This window comes from Antrostomus carolinensis, unplaced genomic scaffold (genome assembly GCF_000700745.2).
Source record: "Antrostomus carolinensis isolate BGI_N321 unplaced genomic scaffold, ASM70074v2 scaffold44435, whole genome shotgun sequence".
NCBI classification, from domain to species: Eukaryota; Metazoa; Chordata; class Aves; order Caprimulgiformes; family Caprimulgidae; genus Antrostomus; species Antrostomus carolinensis.
This window is the reverse complement of record NW_010317889.1, coordinates 31,182-51,055: the sequence shown is the minus strand read 5'-3', so window position 1 is coordinate 51,055 and position 19,874 is coordinate 31,182. Positions and strand designations below refer to the sequence as shown.

At 37.6% G+C, this 19,874-nt stretch overlaps 1 protein-coding gene across 1 annotated transcript in view; it reads right to left on the bottom strand.

The window, feature by feature from the left end:
- Positions 1–3,046: 3,046 nt before the first annotated feature.
- The window catches only part of SLC49A4 (solute carrier family 49 member 4), a gene marked incomplete at both ends in the record, with an annotated part of 40,423 nt that continues 23,595 nt past the window's right edge, over positions 3,047–19,874 (bottom strand). The window contains 4 exons of the mRNA XM_029085138.1: positions 3,047–3,229; positions 13,653–13,780; positions 18,649–18,716; positions 19,344–19,452. Coding sequence (XP_028940971.1) covers positions 3,047–3,229; positions 13,653–13,780; positions 18,649–18,716; positions 19,344–19,452 — 488 coding nt within the window. The remainder of the gene's footprint in view (positions 3,230–13,652; positions 13,781–18,648; positions 18,717–19,343; positions 19,453–19,874) is intronic.

Below are 19,874 nucleotides of genomic sequence, written 5' to 3'. Positions count from 1 at the left end.
AGAAAATGTTGGGGGGGACAAAAAAAAAAAATCTATCATTGCTAATGGAGAATAAACCACTTCTGAAGACTCTACTCATTAGTTCTTTGATTTCTATGGATTGAAAACTAAAACAAATTAGCGTAAGAAGTAGTAGTAGGGTTTGATTTTGAATCAAACCTGCTATGCAGTTTGAGGGAAAACCAATTCCTCAGAAGAAACCTGTGAGCAGTAAAATCAATTCAATTTAAAATTAGTTGCACAAACAGCTCCTCAGAAGCCTCTTTTTAGCCGTTAGACATAATATACTGCTCTTAAAAGCCTGTGTTCCACATTTAAGAAATCCTATTGTCTAATATTTGACTACTAATTAGCAGGTTTATTCAGTGGGGTTTTTTTTTTAATAAGTGCACCACAATTTCCTTTTTTTGTAAATCTGTCAATTTACTGAAGAAACATTAATTTTACTGGGGATGGTGTTTTGGGTTTTTTTTTTAAGTTTTCTTTATTAATATTATTTATTTATTTTTACAGAATATCAACTCTCTCTTGAGGTCTGAGTTAATCAAAATCAATACTTCAGCACTGTTACTTTCTTAAATTTGTAATTTATATTGCTAAAAGGCATAATTTATATTACAGAATGCAAAGGACAAAAGATAGAAAGTTTAAGAAAACAACCTTCCAAAACAAGTAACCTTCAACAACTCCCTTCCTCATCCCTCAAAAACCCTCACAGTTTTGTTTAGGCAGTGATCTTATGAAAACCTTACTAAAATTTTCCTAGGCTTGGAGAAGACCATGTTATGTGATGCCAAAGTCAATAGTTAAATGCTTTGCTATGATTTTCTTTATAAAACAATACTCTTGCTTAATTGGATTAAACAGACTTTAACTCAAATAGCCTAAAAGACCAAATTTAACTTGTGAATCCTTCATGACTTTTGTGATCTGGAATTTGTGACAGCACTGGCGATGCACGTTAACACATTGACCCCGGGAAGCCAAAGGTCGACTTGCTTTTGTTTTTCCCTTGGGAGTCCCTGCAGAAAAGGCGAAGGAAATCGCATCCAGAGGCCATGGCTTTGGGTCTCAGGGGATGCACAGTGCTAGCTCAGCTAGGCTGAGCTTTGGAAAGGTTTTCATCTCCACCTTGTTAGCTGGACCAAAATCTTCAATGCACTGGGAAGTTTCCAGGGCTTTGGCTCTTTCACAGCCTTTGCAGTATCAGAGTCCGAGGGGAAAACGGAAATCTGAACTAAAACTACTGAAAGATTACTTGGCCTAAAAAGCAAGACCAAGGGAACAAGAGGAATTTGACTGAGTTCTGGTTTACCTATAAGCTTCTTAAATGCCATTAGAGGATGTATTTGAATAAAATGAAAGACAAATGTTTAAGATCATTATCTACCTTCAAAAAGATTTTTTACTCAAAGGAGCCAACAGCACCCACCAGCACCGATCCCCCGCAGTGACCACATGTGCTCTGGTACTTTCGACCATTTGTGAAACTGCATCGCAAAGAATGGATCATCCAAAGCACAAATGACTTTTTTTTTTTTCTTTGAATAAATAGGGAAAATATTCCAAGTGTATGAATATACTAATTTCAGGTTTATCCTTCCCTGATTTTTTTTTAGGGAAAGAAATACTAGAGCAAACAGCCTCAAATACTCTATTTATGAGGGAACGAGTTCACTTTTTATCATAATACTTCAGTCTGAAGTGAGACACTGTATCCCCATCCTCAATTATTAATTAATTCCGAATACTGGATTGTTACTCTGAAAAATGCTAAAAAAAAAAATCAGAATATTCTGCATAATCTTTTCATCTCAGGTGTAGATGTTGGATATAATAGTATATGTGAACAGAGTTCATACTAACTAATATTATTCATAAAAGCATTCTTTAAAATGTAAAGACTAAATATCACACCACCCAAGGCTAACAGAGATGGAATTCAGATTTTACAATGATGCAGTTCAACGTCAGCATCACAAAAAAAACCCCAAAAAACCCCTTTCACTCAGTCTGTGCTCACAGAAAAGAATTTGCAATGGAGTTGTCAACCTGCTTGCAATTCCCTGACAGAGGGACACACAAGCCATGCTGAAAATTTGCCCCAGGCTGTAACCATCATAATTTCCAGCACAATTCATTCTGAAATTTGTCTGTCTCCTCTTGGCTAGAAAATACACCATCTTAAGAAGTACATGCACTTATGATAGTATAGAAAAGCTCACAATTTCTAATGCTTTTAAAGCAAAAGTAAAATGCTGCTTTACAAATCTTGCATTATGAATCAAACATTTACCATAACAACGAAACATAAATCAAAAATCTGCATCTTTGAAAACCAGTAATAAAGGCCACTTCCCTTTGAAAGCAAAATTGGTTCTTCTTTTACAGCTTAGAGTAATAATATATATTATAGTCTACTAAAGAGCAAGTTAAAAGTTATGATTATGAGTTATGAGGAAGCAAATAATACTTGAGAGATGAGAAAGTCTGAATAAGTTGATGAAAGTATCAAGCAAAACACTGTTGTGCCTGGTCGAGCCACTGGATTATCTAAAGGAATGAATATTTTGTCTTTGAGCAGCAGTCAAGAGATGCTCTCTCCCCAGCAATGGCATCTCCAGCCCCCTGAATGGAGCTGATCACAAATGGGGCGTTTCTGCTCTGCCCCTCCTGGGCAATACAGTTATACCCCAAAGCACTGGCTTAGCTTTATTGTGGTTTTGAACACCCATAGATACAAACATCATTAATGTTCACATTGCCCAGGCCTTTATAAAAATATGATGACAGTCTGTATCTTGATAGTTTCTGGCTACAGTAAATTCTAGAGTGGAACATGACTATATACTTCTTGCACTAAAGTGTTTCATTTTTATTAGCATGCATACAGAAAAGAACAATTAAAATTATTTTCCCTTGCTGCTACATAAGAGGATCCAAACATTTGATTATTAATAGAAATTGTATGTACAAATCCTCCCTTTACTGACAAGGGTATGTCTTCAAGGAGAAATATATTTTCAAAGTAGCTTGTATTTCTTACCTGTATGGTAAAATGTGAGGAAAAACAAAAGCACTCCCATAAACACATTACTCAAAAAGGTGACAACTCCACAGGTAATTCCTTCTGGAACAGGGTAGACTGTCTCCACAAAGAGCTCAAAGAATATTGGTACACTACTGTTGAGGAATATACCCAACAAAATACAGGATGTGTACAGTGTAGCTGTAACAGAAACAAAAACAATTATTAATTTCACGCTGGTATTTTTTCACCCTATTCAGAGCTGCCAAGAATACAAATACTTAAGTAACTGAAAAAAAAAATAATTTACTTTCATCGTTTGTGTATCATAAAGCATAACATATCCCACTAGTTTTAGGCAGAATGCATGCAATGATTTTAAAAAAAGAATTAGAAATACCTATTTGTTTATTTAGTTTTTTAAACAGAACCCATGAAGACACATTCAGTGATTTGGAAATCAGTTGTGAGTAAAACAAATAGAACAAAATTATGAATGCAAAGCATCACCTACAGTTTGATTTACCTCCGAAATAAAGAGAAACTATTGTCCTGTACACAATTAGGACAGGGAGCAATTAATGCACCAAATTGGAAACGGACATGGATTAACCTTGTGACTTAGCTCTAAAGGTCAAAACTAATTTTGCTTCCATTTTACAAATAAATACTAATGATCTACCAGATATCAAGACATTAGTATTCAGCACAGCCTGAGCTGCAACATGTTGAATCCCTTTTGGCTTCAAAAGGAAATGAAGGGCACACACCGCCTGGCAGGAACGGGACAGATTTGATAACGCAGATTATTCACTGCTGTACAACAAATTATTTTTCTTGGACAAATCAGCAGATGAGTACAGACACTTCTTCAGTAGCCTCACTTTATGACACTGACAAATACTTTATAGTGCTTAACTTCTTAATAAGTCTATATTATCTATTAATTAACCTGTTATATCTATTTCTGAAAAAAAGAAAACTTCAAAAGAATTTAATACCTATTTAAAAATTTAAATAAGTCTTTGCTAAGTACTGTCTTGGGAAGGGAACATTTCCTGACCTGCAGTCTCAACAATCTGAAGTTACTGATGAAATAAAAAGTATATGAAAATGGTTAGAAGGCCTTGGGAAAAAAAGAAAAAAGTCTGGAATAATTTCTGAAGTTTCCACCAAAATGACAAGAAAACAAAGAAAAATTTTTCAGATACAAGAATGTTACCAAGTCATAGGGAAATTATTTACAGCATCTTTTCACTGCAGTATGGTACAAAATCCTTAGACAATTTTTTTCATATAGATATATCTGTTTATATGAAATAGAAACTGCATTTTCAGTTTAATTTACATTCTTCTGTCTTGAAAAGGGGAGAACAGAAACAGCTCTGCTTCATCTTCTGTTAACCATTGCTGAAGCTTTCAATTGAAAAACTGTTAGGAAGCAGGAAACTGCCAGCTTAAAAAAAATAAATTTAAAAAAAAAATCACTGTTTCTTAAAATATGAAGAATCATGGAAAAGAGAGAAAGGCATTAAGAAGCATAGAGGACTATCTATCAGATCCTCTGTTTGATGTGGTTTGCTTCCAAGACACAGAGACATATTTCTTCCCTACAGAGTATTTGCTTGGTCAGGAAAAAGAGGACAGAAGTCCCAGCCAGAAAGATGATATAGATGGCATGACTTCAGGAGGGACAGCTGGTCCCCGCTTTTTTTAATATACCAGAATGTTCTGAGTTGTTGGAAGGAAGGAAGGAAGGAAGGAAGGAAGGAAGGAAGGAAGGAAGGAAGAACCATGGCAACTTTTCCAACTCTCAAATTTTCTTATTATAAACTGCAGAATAAAAGTCAAATAAATTGATGCAAGGTATGTTCAAGAGTTGTCAAAGAAGAAGGAAAAAATGCAAACCAGATTAGTATGCTCTTCCTCATGGGTTCTTCCAGCTAAAACTGAATAACTGATTCCCTACTCACAAGATCCATAGATTTTTGCTGCCAGTCCTCCTCATCAGTATTTAAAATTTCATGAACCTCACTTTGAACTCCTGTTTACCTCAAACACCACTGCATATTGCTCTAACTGTCTCTAACTGCTATCAGGTGTAGCCAGCAAATCCAAACACATTCAGCCATTTGAACTTTTGTGTTGGCTTGAGAAACCAACACATAAATGAAATAAAAGAAACTCTTAAAACAAATGAACATCTGCGCCTCGTTACACTCGATGGACGGTATCTACAGATAACTACTTCTAACTTCTTGAGAAAATTTTCAAAACTTTCCCAGCTGTAATTCTGTATCAGAAACTCAAACAGTGGAAACAGTTGTGAAGCTGCTGAAAGCCACAATGGTCACCATCAAAAGTGGAGCTGTGTACAGAGAGCGCCAAAGGCAGTATCTCTGCAGGAAGATCAAAACCTTTTCCATCAACAGCAACAGCCGGGAAAGGAGAATCATGTGCCTCTGAACAGAGAGGCTCAACAGACAAATAATTTCCAGAAACTTAGATTCACTTGAGTTGATGGCAAAAATATGCATCTAAGATTATCAGCCATTTAAAAGATCAAAACTTCAAATTTCAGTCAATACAGTAGATGCAAAAGTTTCCATAAAGCAAACCAGAAGCCTTCAAAACAAATTCAATAGTTTAAAATACACTAGTTGAATTACATCATTGCTCATCACTTACTAAAATGTGTTAAGAAGACTAGACCATAAGCACAGCAACTCTGTACTTTAGAAATGACACTCTTACATTTCCTTGTCACAACAGCTTGCTTCAGTCACATAAATACACCCACCAGCACACACCTCACACTTCCACACTACCATGAGCAAAGCAGCTTTGGCATTACCTTTTGTTTTTTCCCCAAAGTACTACCTGCCTCGTGTCTGCATGCCAAAATCTGCCAGCTGAATACTAATAACAACACCTTAGCTGAGATCACAGGTAATACTTATAAAACAAGGTCTACATACCTACACATACATATTTGGAATTAATAAGCAGAAATGTCAAGGCAAAAGGACAGGGAGAATATAGTGTCCAGTAGATGCCAATTTAAACTCTAAGATTGAATGGAAATTACAGCTTTTAACTGGTAAACTGCAAAAAGAAGTGGAAAGTGAAGGAGATGTACACATCTGAAAGCCTCCCTTCATGGGTACATATTGTAGTGATAGGAAAATATTTTTTTATTTCATGTTTCTGTAGATCATCCAGGGTCTTCCTGGGGACTATATAAATAAGCTTATTCCAATAACTTGGCAATTAAGTCACAAATCCAACTGGTCAACTAGACAGAGAGTCAAAGATAAGATGGGCAGTTTCAGAAATATAAGTCATAAGAAGAAGTCAAATAAGAGTTCAAAAGTGTTTCTTGTCTTTTACTTCACACGCTAAAAAGCACACCTCATATTCCAGCTCACAGGCAACAAAGTACTGCAGCAGGGAGAATACCACCTATCAACGGAGACGTTTACTTTCCATTGCCGCGACCTTGCATTGAACAAACACAAACAATTACCATGATTTTATACTGTAGAACAGCTGCTAAAGTTACAGCGATTGTTTTTTCAATTAAGACAATCCTGATGACAGTCATTATGAATGAATATAAGGCACTGACAAATCTTAAAAAAAAAAAAAGGCGATGATTTACCAAGAAGCTAACATTATGTCCTAAAGTCTAACAAGGACAAACAACTAGCTTGGGATGGGCATATGCTGGGGAAGTGTGTCAGGCTATTAGTATTAAAAAATATCACTTTTTCTTAGGAAAAGTAATTAACTGTCTATGAAGCTATGCACAAAGTTGTATACCTGAGACAGTGGCAGCTGTGGACACAAATAAATAATGGAACTGGGCTGGGTTTCTTTAAATCACTTTGATTAATGTCACATTTTAATGATGTTTGTGTGAATTAGGCAGCTATCTCACAGGTTGGCCACTGCAAAAAGAGCAGGAAAGGCAAAACACCCATCCAAAGCACAGCTGCTTCAGAGAATTGGCCTGGAGCTGCCACAGCAGAGGCTCAGGCCAGGCTTCAGCATGTAATGTTCATGCTTGGGGTGTGAGGTTATTCCCCTGCTATTCCCTCAGTGCTCATTTTCCCCCTCGTCAGGAAGGAAGCAAAGAATGAAATGTGTCTTGATAATAGCACTAGGGATGTTACCAGTTAGATGAAGCAAGGTACTGACTGGGGACTGATGGTGATACGGTGGCTTGGCACAAAAAAGGGGAAAAAAGCAGTAAGAAGGAAGGTTCCTTCCTGGCTTCTTATCCCCTGCAGGTCTTCAGTTACAGGATGGCAAATACATGGCTGTATCCCAGAAACTAACTTTCCTCCCAGCCACAAGCAGTGGCAAAAGCTTTATACCAATTAAAAAAAAAAAATAGGAAAAAAAAAAGGAATTTGAACAGGGAGGTGATCTAAGTGATGGCATGCAGTTGGTGTCCCCAGATGAGCCTGCAACACAGCAGAAGGAGTCTCAAGTATCTCTGACATCCAAACAAGTTCCCAGAACTTCCCAGGACATTCTGCAACATGTTTAGCGATCTACTCTTTAAATTACACCATCGCTAAATTTATAACTACTGAGTGCAGTCCAAACCCAAACAAAATTAATGGAAGGACCTCCACTGATCTAAATGGTTCCTATCAGCCCACTGGCACATACATCTTGCTTGATTTTTAACAAAGAAAGTGAAGAATTACCATTTCTTTAAAAAAAGAAAATTATTTTTGTAGATAAATTTACAAAAGAAATGCAGATACTCTAGAGCAGCATCAAGTGCAAGCAGGTGGTACAGTATCTTCTTCCAAAGTCCTCTGCCAGAAACTCTTGAACTCTGTACATTTTGTAACAGTTCTCAGACAAACTGAGCCAAGACTCACACACATTTCGTATGGATAAACAGGAAAGGAAATACAACTGAACATGTTCTCTTGGGTGCAGCATACAGTTTAAAGTGAAACCTACAGAGATCTAGGGCATTTTGTTATCGCCTATTAAAACAGGATCCCAAATGCCAATATGAAAGAATAATGCCTCATGTGGATGCATGCTTCATTGCCTTTAGTACTTTAGTATCTCCACAAATGCTTTGAACAATTCAAAGTTAGCTCCTATCAAACTCTCTAAAGTCTGTTAAAGTGGAATGAACCTTCCATATAATTTAATTCTTGCTTCTGGCCATGGTAAGAACAATCATAGAAGAAGTTCCCCTTAATTCTTCCATGAGAAATGTGACTCCCACAAAGACAGACAGTAATTTTTATTGTAATTCTCTTACAGGAACAAAAAACACAATAGAAGGATGTCCCTGTAGTGCATGCTTATAACATCAGTATGTTTCATTGCTTGGATTTCCATCCCAGCAAGTGCTTATCAAATTCTTATCTCATGATACAGTTATGAAAGTAACCAAAATTGGATCAAATTGGATTTGTTCTATATACTTCTCAAGAGAAAAGCAAGTGGAACTCACTTCGAAAGCAGAGCATTCACTCTGGGGAACTCAAAAGTAAAGAAATTACTGACTGTTAAAAAAAAAAAAAAAAAAAAAAGAGGGCTGGAAATCATACAATATTTGAGCCTTGCTATCAATGGGTATTTAAAGTGGCCAGACTTCTAGATACTCATTCCTGAAAATGCTCCTCCCAAATTTCAAGCATTGTACACTATTTAGCACTGGGGGTTTTAACTGTTTTTAAATAAAACCCTTAAACTAGTTCTTTAAGCACTCTTCTATCTGTGGATTTACAGAAGCTTTCAGAAAGACTAAGGTCATTATTCTCATCTTATGACCAGAAAAAGCACAACAGGAGTGGGGGGAATGACTTGCCCACAGCCAGAAGCAGGTTAATGTTGAAGCTTGAAAAAGAATCTCAGTTTCCATATTTTCAGGTCACTGTTTTATCCTCTGAGTCCTCCTGCCTTGTACTTATCAAGCACATCTTGTTTATAGTAAAGAAATTAAACTCAAAGAATAAAAGAATCAGTATTAAATAATTAACATCTCTCTTTTTCAATACTGTGCTTTGTAGATGAGGACAGGAAGACAGATGTGTCTTCAATGTTCAGTCTGTTGAACCTGAAAATAACTTGCAGACTGCTTAACCTAAATATAGTCATCAACTCCTGGAGTTGCCACCATATTCAGAGTATCTGCCATGCAGCACTACAAAAGATTCTGTAAAGCAAAAATCTGCTGAATGTGCTCATAAATATTAGAATATTCTTGATATGCTATGCTGAAAACATTCAATCTGAGCTGCAAGCAACTAGCGTTGCATATGAATTTTTGGAAAACGCTAGTGCTTGTATCTGGAGATACCACCAGCAATACAAAGTGGCAAGATACTGAAACTGGCATTACAATGTCTTACACAATTATTTTGGGTCAGAGTATCCCATTGTACATAAATTCACATAATGAAGTTCAGTACAAAGCACACTAACAATGGACTTGGCACAAACAGATCAGCAGCTGCGCTGGGAATTCAATGGAGAAAACTATTTTAATGCACAATGTGTACATAAAATTGTCTTTGAAAGTTGCTGTAAAATGCAAATAACATACATTAAAATTAAAATTTCTTAAAAGAAAATTCAAGTTTGCTTAAAATGTAAACAGAATCTAGAATCAAGGGTGTTTAAGAGCTGTGATTAGCTGATGAGAGGTGTTTTATGCAGATGATACAGTATCTATGATGGCACTATATCATTATTGCTTTGCTTTCTTTTTTTCTCCCGCACTAGCAGTTATAGTTCACAGACATAACTCTATACTTTCCGTAAAATCTTTTGGACATATATTAAGAAGTCACTAAGTGACAGAAAACTGGTCTTTTTCTGTGGCAGGAGGAAAAACGGAGCATATTATGATAATGCAGAGCAATGCAGGCATTACAGAATACAAACAATGCTAAACAGCATCATTTAAAGAAAACACAAAGCAATCATTGATTTTTAATATCTGCATTAAAGGTCCCCATTCTAAGTAATTACATTGTGTAGGAAAAAATCTTTAGATGATGTCGTGCCTATTTACAAGGAATTAGGAGAATATTACACTAACAAGTGCAGGAAAAAACATTTTCCTGTGACCATTTTTTCAAATACAATTCCTTCCTCAATATTTAAACCAGACATTACTACAACGGTTACAAAGAATACTGATTAAGAGAGAGAGGCTGGTTGGTTGTATTTTAAAGATAAGTCTTTCTTCCCTTCCATTTAGGGTGAATAATTGGCCAAACTCATCTTAGCATTTCAAAAGCCTGCCTGCATGCAAGTATTCCCACCTGAGGGCTTACTCTGGAGACCAGGTGAGACAGGCAGAGGGTTTTCAGAAGAGGGGAACGAGCCTATATGCCATAAAATATCAACATTGTAAAGGAAAAGACTATTTTTGGACCTGGGGAAACCACTGGCAAGGTCTACCTATGGATGCAAACTTTATTCATGAATCAAGCAGCTGTCAGGTGAGATGAAGCAGATGATGATGTTCTCTAACCAGCCATCATCTCTAGGGTGAAGCCTGCCTTAACACCAGGGCCAGTGCAAAGACTCCCATGAGGTGTCTTGCTTTTGCATCAAAATGATTATCCTGCCCCACAGAAGAGCTGCCTGTTAACCATACCAGCAACCCATCAGGTCCTACCAGTTTCCAGGTATTGCTGAAAATGGCAATGCTTGTGGTTTTGCAGGGCAAAGTCTGACTTACTCAAGCGAACAGATCAAAGTCAAAGCAAGAGAGGGGAGTGAAGCCCCTCACAAAAAGGGAGCTAGATGGTTGGAAGGGAAAACCTCTTTGCAAGATCAAATGTACAGCCACACAAGTTTCCATGGTGGTCAGTTTTGAACCCTGCTTGCTCTGCCTCAGCGTTTGAATGAGGCTGGAAATGTGGACTGAGACCCATCACTGGTTCTGCAGCACTGCCAAGCCTAACGCTTGTGCCCTTTGCCACAGGACAGGAAGATGTTGAGGAGCCTATTAACCTTCTGGCTACATCAAATCCTGTCACCGTCAATAACAACTATCCCTGCTTTACAGCAGGTGTTCAGTGACACCTGTGAAGTAGCTCTGGGATAGGAAGCACTACATGGACCCTTACTACAAAAAAAAACCCAAAACAAATACCCCAAAACAACAACAACAAAACAAACAAAAGACAAAAAGACACAATGATGGTTGCTTTTGTTTTGCGTATCTTCCAGTTCTACAAAAACACACAGAGGTCAACTGCCTGGAAGTTTACTGTCAACACTGGTCCACTAAGTAGGCAGAGTGACTTCAACCTTAACCAGTGACCTCAAACCACTTCCCAAAGCTGCCAGCCAGCAGCCTCCATTTGACCTCCTACATCTATACTCTAATATACTCTACATCTCAAATTTTAATTAAAAGAAAAAGAAAAAAGTTCAGCTGAATCAATTCAAATGTACCATTTCTCCCAATTACTGTGGAGTGCAGAGGCCATCATCATATTGCATCATTACACTGAGGAATAATCTAGCATGAAGTCCTATAAATTAGTTTAAATAGCTTGTGTGTTTTCATCCATAACAGCATATTTCATAAAGATATACCACTGCTTTTCTGTGTACAAGGATCTAAATTGAACAGGAGCATTATATCTATTTTATATGAACTTTAATGAGATAAGGCTGATACAAAACCCCCACAACCTATCTACAAAGTTTAAACTTTATACCACAGAAGAAAAAAAAGAGTTCTTATTTGGTAGCTGCACATTGGGCCCTGATGCTTTAGATTGCCTTTTTTAGAGGATTGCACCATATTGCTGGCATTTCTATTCAAAACAAGCTTGTGTTTTATAGAAAAGGGTTCAACATTTACAGTGACATCTAGAAGAACAGCACAAACTTCTGGAAAACTCTAAAATATAATTTACAACTCCATCTAAGGAATCATCCGTTTTAAAATAAATTGTAACTGCATGAAAAGAACAACCCAATCCCTAGATTTTTATTAAGGGATGTTAGTTTAGGATACTTTATACCAAACCCCAAATACCTTAGGTACTTTTGTGTCCTGATAGTGATCACCTTTCCAAAAAAACTCCCCCAAAAACCCCAAACCACCTAACTTGGGATAAACAAGTAAGAATTCTCCTAGAACCTGTGTTGCAGCTGAATTCTCTAAAAAATAAAATCAATGGCAGAGTTCTGTCAGTTTTGTTTTGGATCACTGGTGAGTAAATACAGAATGACTTTCACCTCTTGAAACTTCTCAGTTTCATCCTTATGCATAGACTTGAAGGGACATTTATGTGTTTGGCTTCTTGCATCAATTCAGAGGACAGAGTTACTGCAAAGATTTACATTACTGCAGGTTTGTAGCGATGGGGCATATACAAGAAATAAGCTTTTATTGCATTTATTTTAAATTTCACAGAAAGGAAAACATAGTCTTTTGGTATGACAATAGCCACCATGAAATTTGATTTGTATATTGATTACATTATGTTTTATTTAAGCAGAAATTCTTTTGAAAAAGTTGAAATTTCAAGATAAATCACAAAATTGACCTATCCATCCAGATGGTGTTTCTCCTGAACTGATTATGCATTTCAATTTGCTGTACCCACTTTAGTTTGTATTTATGACACACGCAGTGCACCAAGGGCACTTACTGAAACTCAAAGTTAATTTGAGTAAACCAGTATTTTATATACTACTCTCCACACCAAACTCTTTATTAAAAATGGGGAAAAACCAATTTTCATTTCTCCAATAATGCGTAAACTTGCCTGTAAGAAAGATGGCACTTTCTTTAAAGCGGACTTACAGAATTCTTTAATAAATAAACATTTTTTAAAATCTTGATGGCTTAGTTTTACTGTTACTCATTACTCTGCTGAAGGTCTTGGAATCACAGGTGGATCAATCCTTTGGTGCAGACAGGAAGGCGAAGGACAGATTTTTAGGAACTAAGCAATGCTAATTTTCAACTAAAAGTACATCTTACTGGCAGCCTGAGTAGACCTCTGAGCTTTTTCTCCACTCCTGCCAACAGCTTTTTTCTCATCTTTTTTGAGGTGCAGGCTGAGTTAATTTTGGGCTGGAAGAGTTCCCTGAACCTGCATGCAGGTGCGAAAAAAGAGGACAGCACAGTGCAGAGATAGATTTAGATGGCTGAAAATACTATGGGTCACCTTGGTTTGAACTGCACCATGTGTTTCCAATAATTAATGCAAGTTTCAAATCCCTAAATTCCCAGACATGTCACTGTTGTCATACGCAACACTACTCCCATTCATCTGATTTTTCTTGTTTTATTTCTCACTTTTGTTATTCCAAAACATTCAAAACAGGAAAACATTCAGTCTCCAAATCAATTTTAAATATATAGTCTGGATTCTTATAATTGGGTTTTGTTAGGTTTTCATCTTTTTATTGAGTTATTCCAAGCTGGTAAAGAGATTTCTGATTCAGTAGGGTTTCAAAACCTTTTTTTTTTTTTTTTGGTCTTGGTAAAATTACCTTATTACTAAAGATACCAAACCAGGTTATAATATAGTTGATTTAAGACTGCAAATATTTGCCTGCAATACCAATTATAAACAATAGGAATTAAAATTATTGTAAATACCTGTGGTTAAAGGCAGATGAGTGACACTAGTTAGACAGGTGAGAGTGAACCACGTTGATGCCAACGTTGCTCCAGATAAAAGCAGCAGCAGGATAAACTTCAGCATGCCCCTGATAAAATCTGCAAATCTAAAATAAAAGCACAGATCAGAGCAGTACAAATGCTGATTTTCACATTATTTAAATGTGATGCTTGATGATTAATTCAGTATATTCTCATTAAACATTTTGAAGATGATAAAAACAATTTTAAAATTGTTTCTCATTTTTCTAGAATGGTGATATTTCTAGCTGTCAAGCTGAAGAGCCGTGGATTTTTTAGCTGTCACAAAATAACAATCAAAACAGAAAAATTCTCCAGGCATCAAGTGAAAACACTTGCTATACAGGAAGGTTTTTTTTTTCTTCTGCATTTGTTGGACACAACATCATACCTCTACTTACATCGCTGTTTTGTCAGTGTTTGCTCGTCTCCCTTGGCAGACACCCTGCTCAATTAGCATATGAGGAGGCTGCTGCATTTCATTCAAGACATACTTAAGTGTCAAGATTAATTCCTGTGGGAAATGACAAAACTCCAAATACCAGAATCCCTAGATCCAAGATGACAAGGAACAACTCCCGAACCCTTGGATGCTTTGACGATGAAATCTTCGATGGCTCAGGCAAAGCAGGAACAATTTACACAGGTGGCAGAGTTTGTTTTGGGTTGAAATGTTCCAGAAAGCGAGAGCCTGGTGCCACTCCTCTCCTTTATACATGCCCCACTGACAGTCTGGGGGACAACCTCACAAGTCCTTGGGCAGTCTGACTGTTACACAGAGGGAAATATTATCTTCATACCTCCTTTTTCTTTCAAGGAGATGGAATGCATTTGAGCAGCGCTCACATGGCATAATTATCAGTTGAACTGCTCTTTCAAAAGGAATTTCAAACACAGCTACTAAAAAAGATATATTAGAAAAGGCAACGTCATTTATCCACTAGTAATTTTCTATAATCTCCTGCTTAGGAGATGTGTTTTTGGTCCAGGTGTGTTAGGAGGTATGTACGTCCAAACAATGTCTTCTGGACTCATAGTTTTCTACCTCAATTAGGCTAACGGCAGCACAACCCACCTAGGTTGGTCTGTGATGAAATCTGTCCTGTCTGTCAGCGAACTGCCTTCCCTCCCCTCACAAAGATCAGTTTGCAGGCAGATAGCATATAGCTTACTTGATAAAACAGATAATGCTACCAACGTTTTCAGAACTAGGAAGCCTAGCTCTACATACACTATAAGAGATGTACAAGTAATTCAATAAAGAAAAAATAAATTAAAAATCCGCTTCTTTCCTCTTATTTTGATTCTCCCTGTGCTTTAATTCCACATTGAATTTAGCAGTGAGTAATTCAATAAGCAGTAGAGGAAGATCAATGCTGCATATAATCTTAAAAGTTTATGACTGCAGCGTTCAAGTGGCTTATGCATTAATCTCTAACAGTCAGAGGTTAGTTTTTTTCTGACAATTCAAATTCAGCAATCAGGATCACCTCTTCTCAGTGGTTTGCCAGTTTCTTTAATTATTCTTTGGGATCACTGGGGTCAAAATCAGCAATTTTAAAAGCTTCTCAGAAGTATCTTGAAGTGCAAACTTTAGACTTCTTCCACAGAGACTTCCCACACTGCCTGCCAGCAAGCATCACTATTCCTACAGCCAAGAGAAGTTACATACGTTCTGTCTAATGAAACTGTGTGAGAAATCAGCCTTCAGGGAGGGACATTCACAGACAACAGGTCTGGAAGGGATCTCTGGAGGGTCCTCCATCTCTGCCCTACCACCAGGGATATGTGGGGGCAGGAGAACGACACACATCTAAACCATTCAAGACAGTTAAGTGGAGCAAGTATCTACCTTTACTGAGCAGTTGCAAGTCCTTTTGACACAAAGATCCTGGTTTGGGTATTAGTGGTAGCAGTGTGCTCCAGGGAGCCCTCAGATATCACAGGACTCCAGAAGTATCAAGTACAAACTGAGAGGTCTATGCAGCTACTGAATTCAACCAGCAATAGAAATAATGGGAAAAAATGACATAGCAAACTAGCCTGAACTTGGTAATCGAGGGACTTCTGCTTCTTGTCTGGCTACAGGAGAATAAAGAAGACTGTAAATCTAGTCAAATCTTCAGAATATTTGCTTCAAGCAAAAAATTAGAGAAATTTTTATCCTCTGACCACAGTATCTGCTTTCAAAATTCTCTGTTCTGTTTAAATCCTCCATCACCTAGCATGTGAGGGGATGTTTGCAGCTGCTAAAAAAGTAGGCAAGCCAGGGGAGAAGGGGTATACTTACACAGACACAGACCTTTGAGCCTACTGCTGGTAATAGTCTCCTGCAACCCAGAAAATCCAGCCCTAGGCTGGATCCTACAGTTAAAATCACAAATCTGCATTGCTGACAACACTGTCTGTTGCTAAGGAAATTATCACCATGTCATAAACTTTCAGCATTTTGACTACGTTGCAGGTTAAAAGCAGGAAGAGAAACTGAGCTGTGGAGGACACAACCTCAGGAATATCCATGTTCAATAGCAAATGTGGCAAAAAAAAAAAAAAAAAAAAAAAGGCAAAAAGAGTTAAGTTTCCATGCAATGATATGAATGTCGCTCTTTGACACTGCTCTTCTTCAAACCAGTATCTTCTGAAAGCTGTCATCAAAGGGCAGAGCACCTGCCAGTTGCCCAAAATAGCCAAGGCTTTTCAATTATAAAAATGCATCACACAAATTAGCTAAACATATCTAAGTTCATGGCTATCAGGTCAGCAGTGGGTGGAGAGCAGAGGGATTTATGTATTGTGCCGAGGAAAACTTGGACCATTTTGAAAATGAGATAGATAAACAAATTTCCAAACTGGCCATTAGTTTAAATATAGATGATTTAACACCTACTGTGATATGCACGATCAAATGCTCCAGGACAAGGCTCAGGTTATTACAGTTCTAAATGGTAGAATCTGCATTGACAAAAATGGAAGGTGCAAATTCCTAACCTGCACCAATTTTGCTTTGATAAATTATCAGGAAAAAAAAAGAGATTAGGACAAAAAATCCCAAAAACAACAGCTTCTTGAGAGGTGGTTAAGGGAGAGAGAGCTGCTCGCTTGGCAAATCACAGTTCTGACACTGAAATACATCAAGTTGTCAGCCTTGACAAGAATCATTACTTAATTTTCCTAATTACAACTTTCAGCAGATTACAGTCAGACTCGTCATTGATTCAACCCTACACAGATAAATGCTGAATAGGCCTAGGAGGGAGAGTCATCCATCAGGAGTGACAAATCACCTCCTCCCTCCCCTTCTGTGTGCAAACCCTCCCATTTGAACTGTGTATCGCCCAAGTTAGAAAGACATATTTGGAGGCAGACTGTTGGTATTTTTTTAATTTACTCAAAAGCAAAGCTCTGAATGCTACAAAACACTGGTATTCAACAAGGTTTGAAATCCGTTTTGAAGCAGTTAAAGAGACTGTCAGCATTTCCTGAAACTTAACCCAGGCAATATATTAAATAAATTAATCTACCATAAAGATTGAGATTTGCATATTGGCATTGAGTCAGCAGATTCTTTCCTAACAAAGTTAAGTGAGCTGCTAAGGGTGCCCCTCTACTAGTGAAATGTTGCAAATATAGGAGAGATTAACCCATGATGGAAAGGATTAAACTGGCACGCTACCTACTTCAGCCGGCAACGTGCTACAGCATCCATGTCATTTACAGTAGTTGGTTTTAAACTTCCCTTAGAAAGAAAACCTCCTATCTGAGTTTAGCTAATCAAAAGTGACTGATTTTAGAGGAAATCAGGGTGTGAACTTTGTTTCAATACATTAAGTCCTTCGGTCTGCATCTGGAGCAGACAGGAGGGAAGCGCTTGTTTCTTTTCCCTAGGTCAGGAGTTTTTTTCCTCTCCCTCCGTCACAGTTGCTAGGCAGCCTGCAAAATGTCAGGATGAGAAACCTCACATTTCTTTATGCATTGTGTACTCTGATGATGCACAGCAAGTGAAAAAAAAGAGAGCTTCAATCTCTGCCCTAAAAAGATGCCTCTCTGGGTCCACAATCCCACAATGATTGCAACGATGACAGACCCTTGCACTTCACTGCAGAACTGGAGTCTAACAAGAGGACATAAAGAAGACAGGACAATGCTTTGATATCCACCAGATGTCAGTGGAACATGCAATTGATTTTAATCAGTTTTATAAACTCACTGCTCAAGTATCTCCTGAAAGACTCACTCTTCCCCTCCTTTTTATTTTTGTTTTTGTTTTATAAAAAGCAAACTTCAATGAAGAAAATGCAGCAGCTTTCTGGAAGGGCAATCCATTCCTCGCCTTTCTGCTCCCTGTGTCATCAGCATTCATGATGACCAGAGAGAGCTGTGTTTGGATATTTAAAAAGTGTAGGTATAACCACACTACCCATAGCAGTATAGCAAAAAATACTCAGGCCATATAGGAATCCAGCAACCTGGCCAGAATGGGCCAGACTAATTTATCTGTTGAGGAATGTAACTTCATTGTGGGTAAGCTGCCTGTGCTGCATTCCCAGTATCCCTTTGGGAATCAACATGCCCTGAAGTGTTGATGGAAGGAGACAGACACTAATTTCCTCAATGTTTTCCAAATGTGCTAGGATGGGTTCTCCCTCATACCAGGCAGCTGAATTCACAAGAGCTGTGTTTAAAAGGAGCATGCAGGAAGCACTTGTCAGGAGTAACAGTATGACTTGCCAAACTGAGGCACAGGCATGTGAAGCTCTCAACCCCCAGCAACAAATAACATGGAATGTACAAATCAGTGCTCTACAAAAAACCCATCGTAACCCCAGAACTATAGATTTTTTTTTTTTATTTCAAGCATCTAGAAAATGAGAGAACAGAAGTTAGGTTATTAAGAGGATAAGCTAAATGACAACCACAGTTGAAGAAATGGAGAAGGACATGTAATTATTCCTACCTTGCCATTGCTATGCCAACAACACAACCTCCAACTATAGACCAAAATCCAATCCAGCCTGCATCTACCTGACAGGAAAAACAAAACAAAACATAGAGAAATGTGTTAAAGAAAATAAGATGATAAGATGTTACTTTCAAAACAAACAGTGTGCAGAAGCTGCAAACTGCAAGCAACAGCCCCCAACAACAATCTGAAGTGCAGGACTTTTTCTAGGATATACAAAAGGAAATAAAGTCACTAAAAGAAAGCATGACTAAGTAGCCCATGCCCTAAATGTGACCTCTTTTTATAGAATCTCAGTAAGGGCCTCTGGATTTTTATAATACTCGATCAAAAGCTTGGAAATCCTCTTCTCCCTACTTCATCTTTTCCACTTGGTAAACATTATTTTCTTTTACTAAAGGTGCAGCAGCCAACAATACTCCTGTTTGTTTACCTGCCTCTTTCTTCTTGTCAAAAGGTGTGTACAGTTCTGAAAACACCCACCGCTGGTGGAGAGTCAGCAGGGAGAACTGTGACAGTTTGGGATGCCAAAGCTACAGCTTGTTTTGTTTAAAATTTCAGGAGAAAAGTGGTCCATATGTATTAATATCAGCTTAAACATAAAAACTTGATAAAATTGTATGCTAATGCAAAATAAAAAACATAACGCTTACAAAATAGTTGCTGATTATCAGACAGGAGATACTTACTTGGCTTACGTGAACTGGTGTTAATATCAAATCCAGAACACCAGACCAGCCAGAGAAAACACCCAGTGGTATAGCATAGGCTAAAGCAATCATCAAGAATCTGAAATTGCTGTGAAGACAGAACACATGTAATTAGCTGCAGCTTATATTAGAAATTGCACCAAGATTAGCTGCTAGAGTAAATGACACCCTAGAATCTATATTCTCCCCATTAAGAAAAACAGCAGAGGTCTGAAGAAGGAGTGAACCAGAAAAAACAAGAAAGGTATCCAGCCATGTCACTGAAATCCCAGTGACTAAGATGTTACTGCCTTAGCACTGTGATAATAAAAAAGCCAGTCTCTCCACACAGTTCAAAGATTTTTGTAACATGCTGGGCTCATGGGTTTCTCATTTCCACAAGCAATTCTTCCGTGCATTTGCATGGGCAATCTGCTTAAACTAAGTGTGTGTTAGGAACAATAAGCACTAATTTAAATGACAAAAAGCATATTTCAAGAATGAAATCAGAGATTCATACTTTTTGAACTA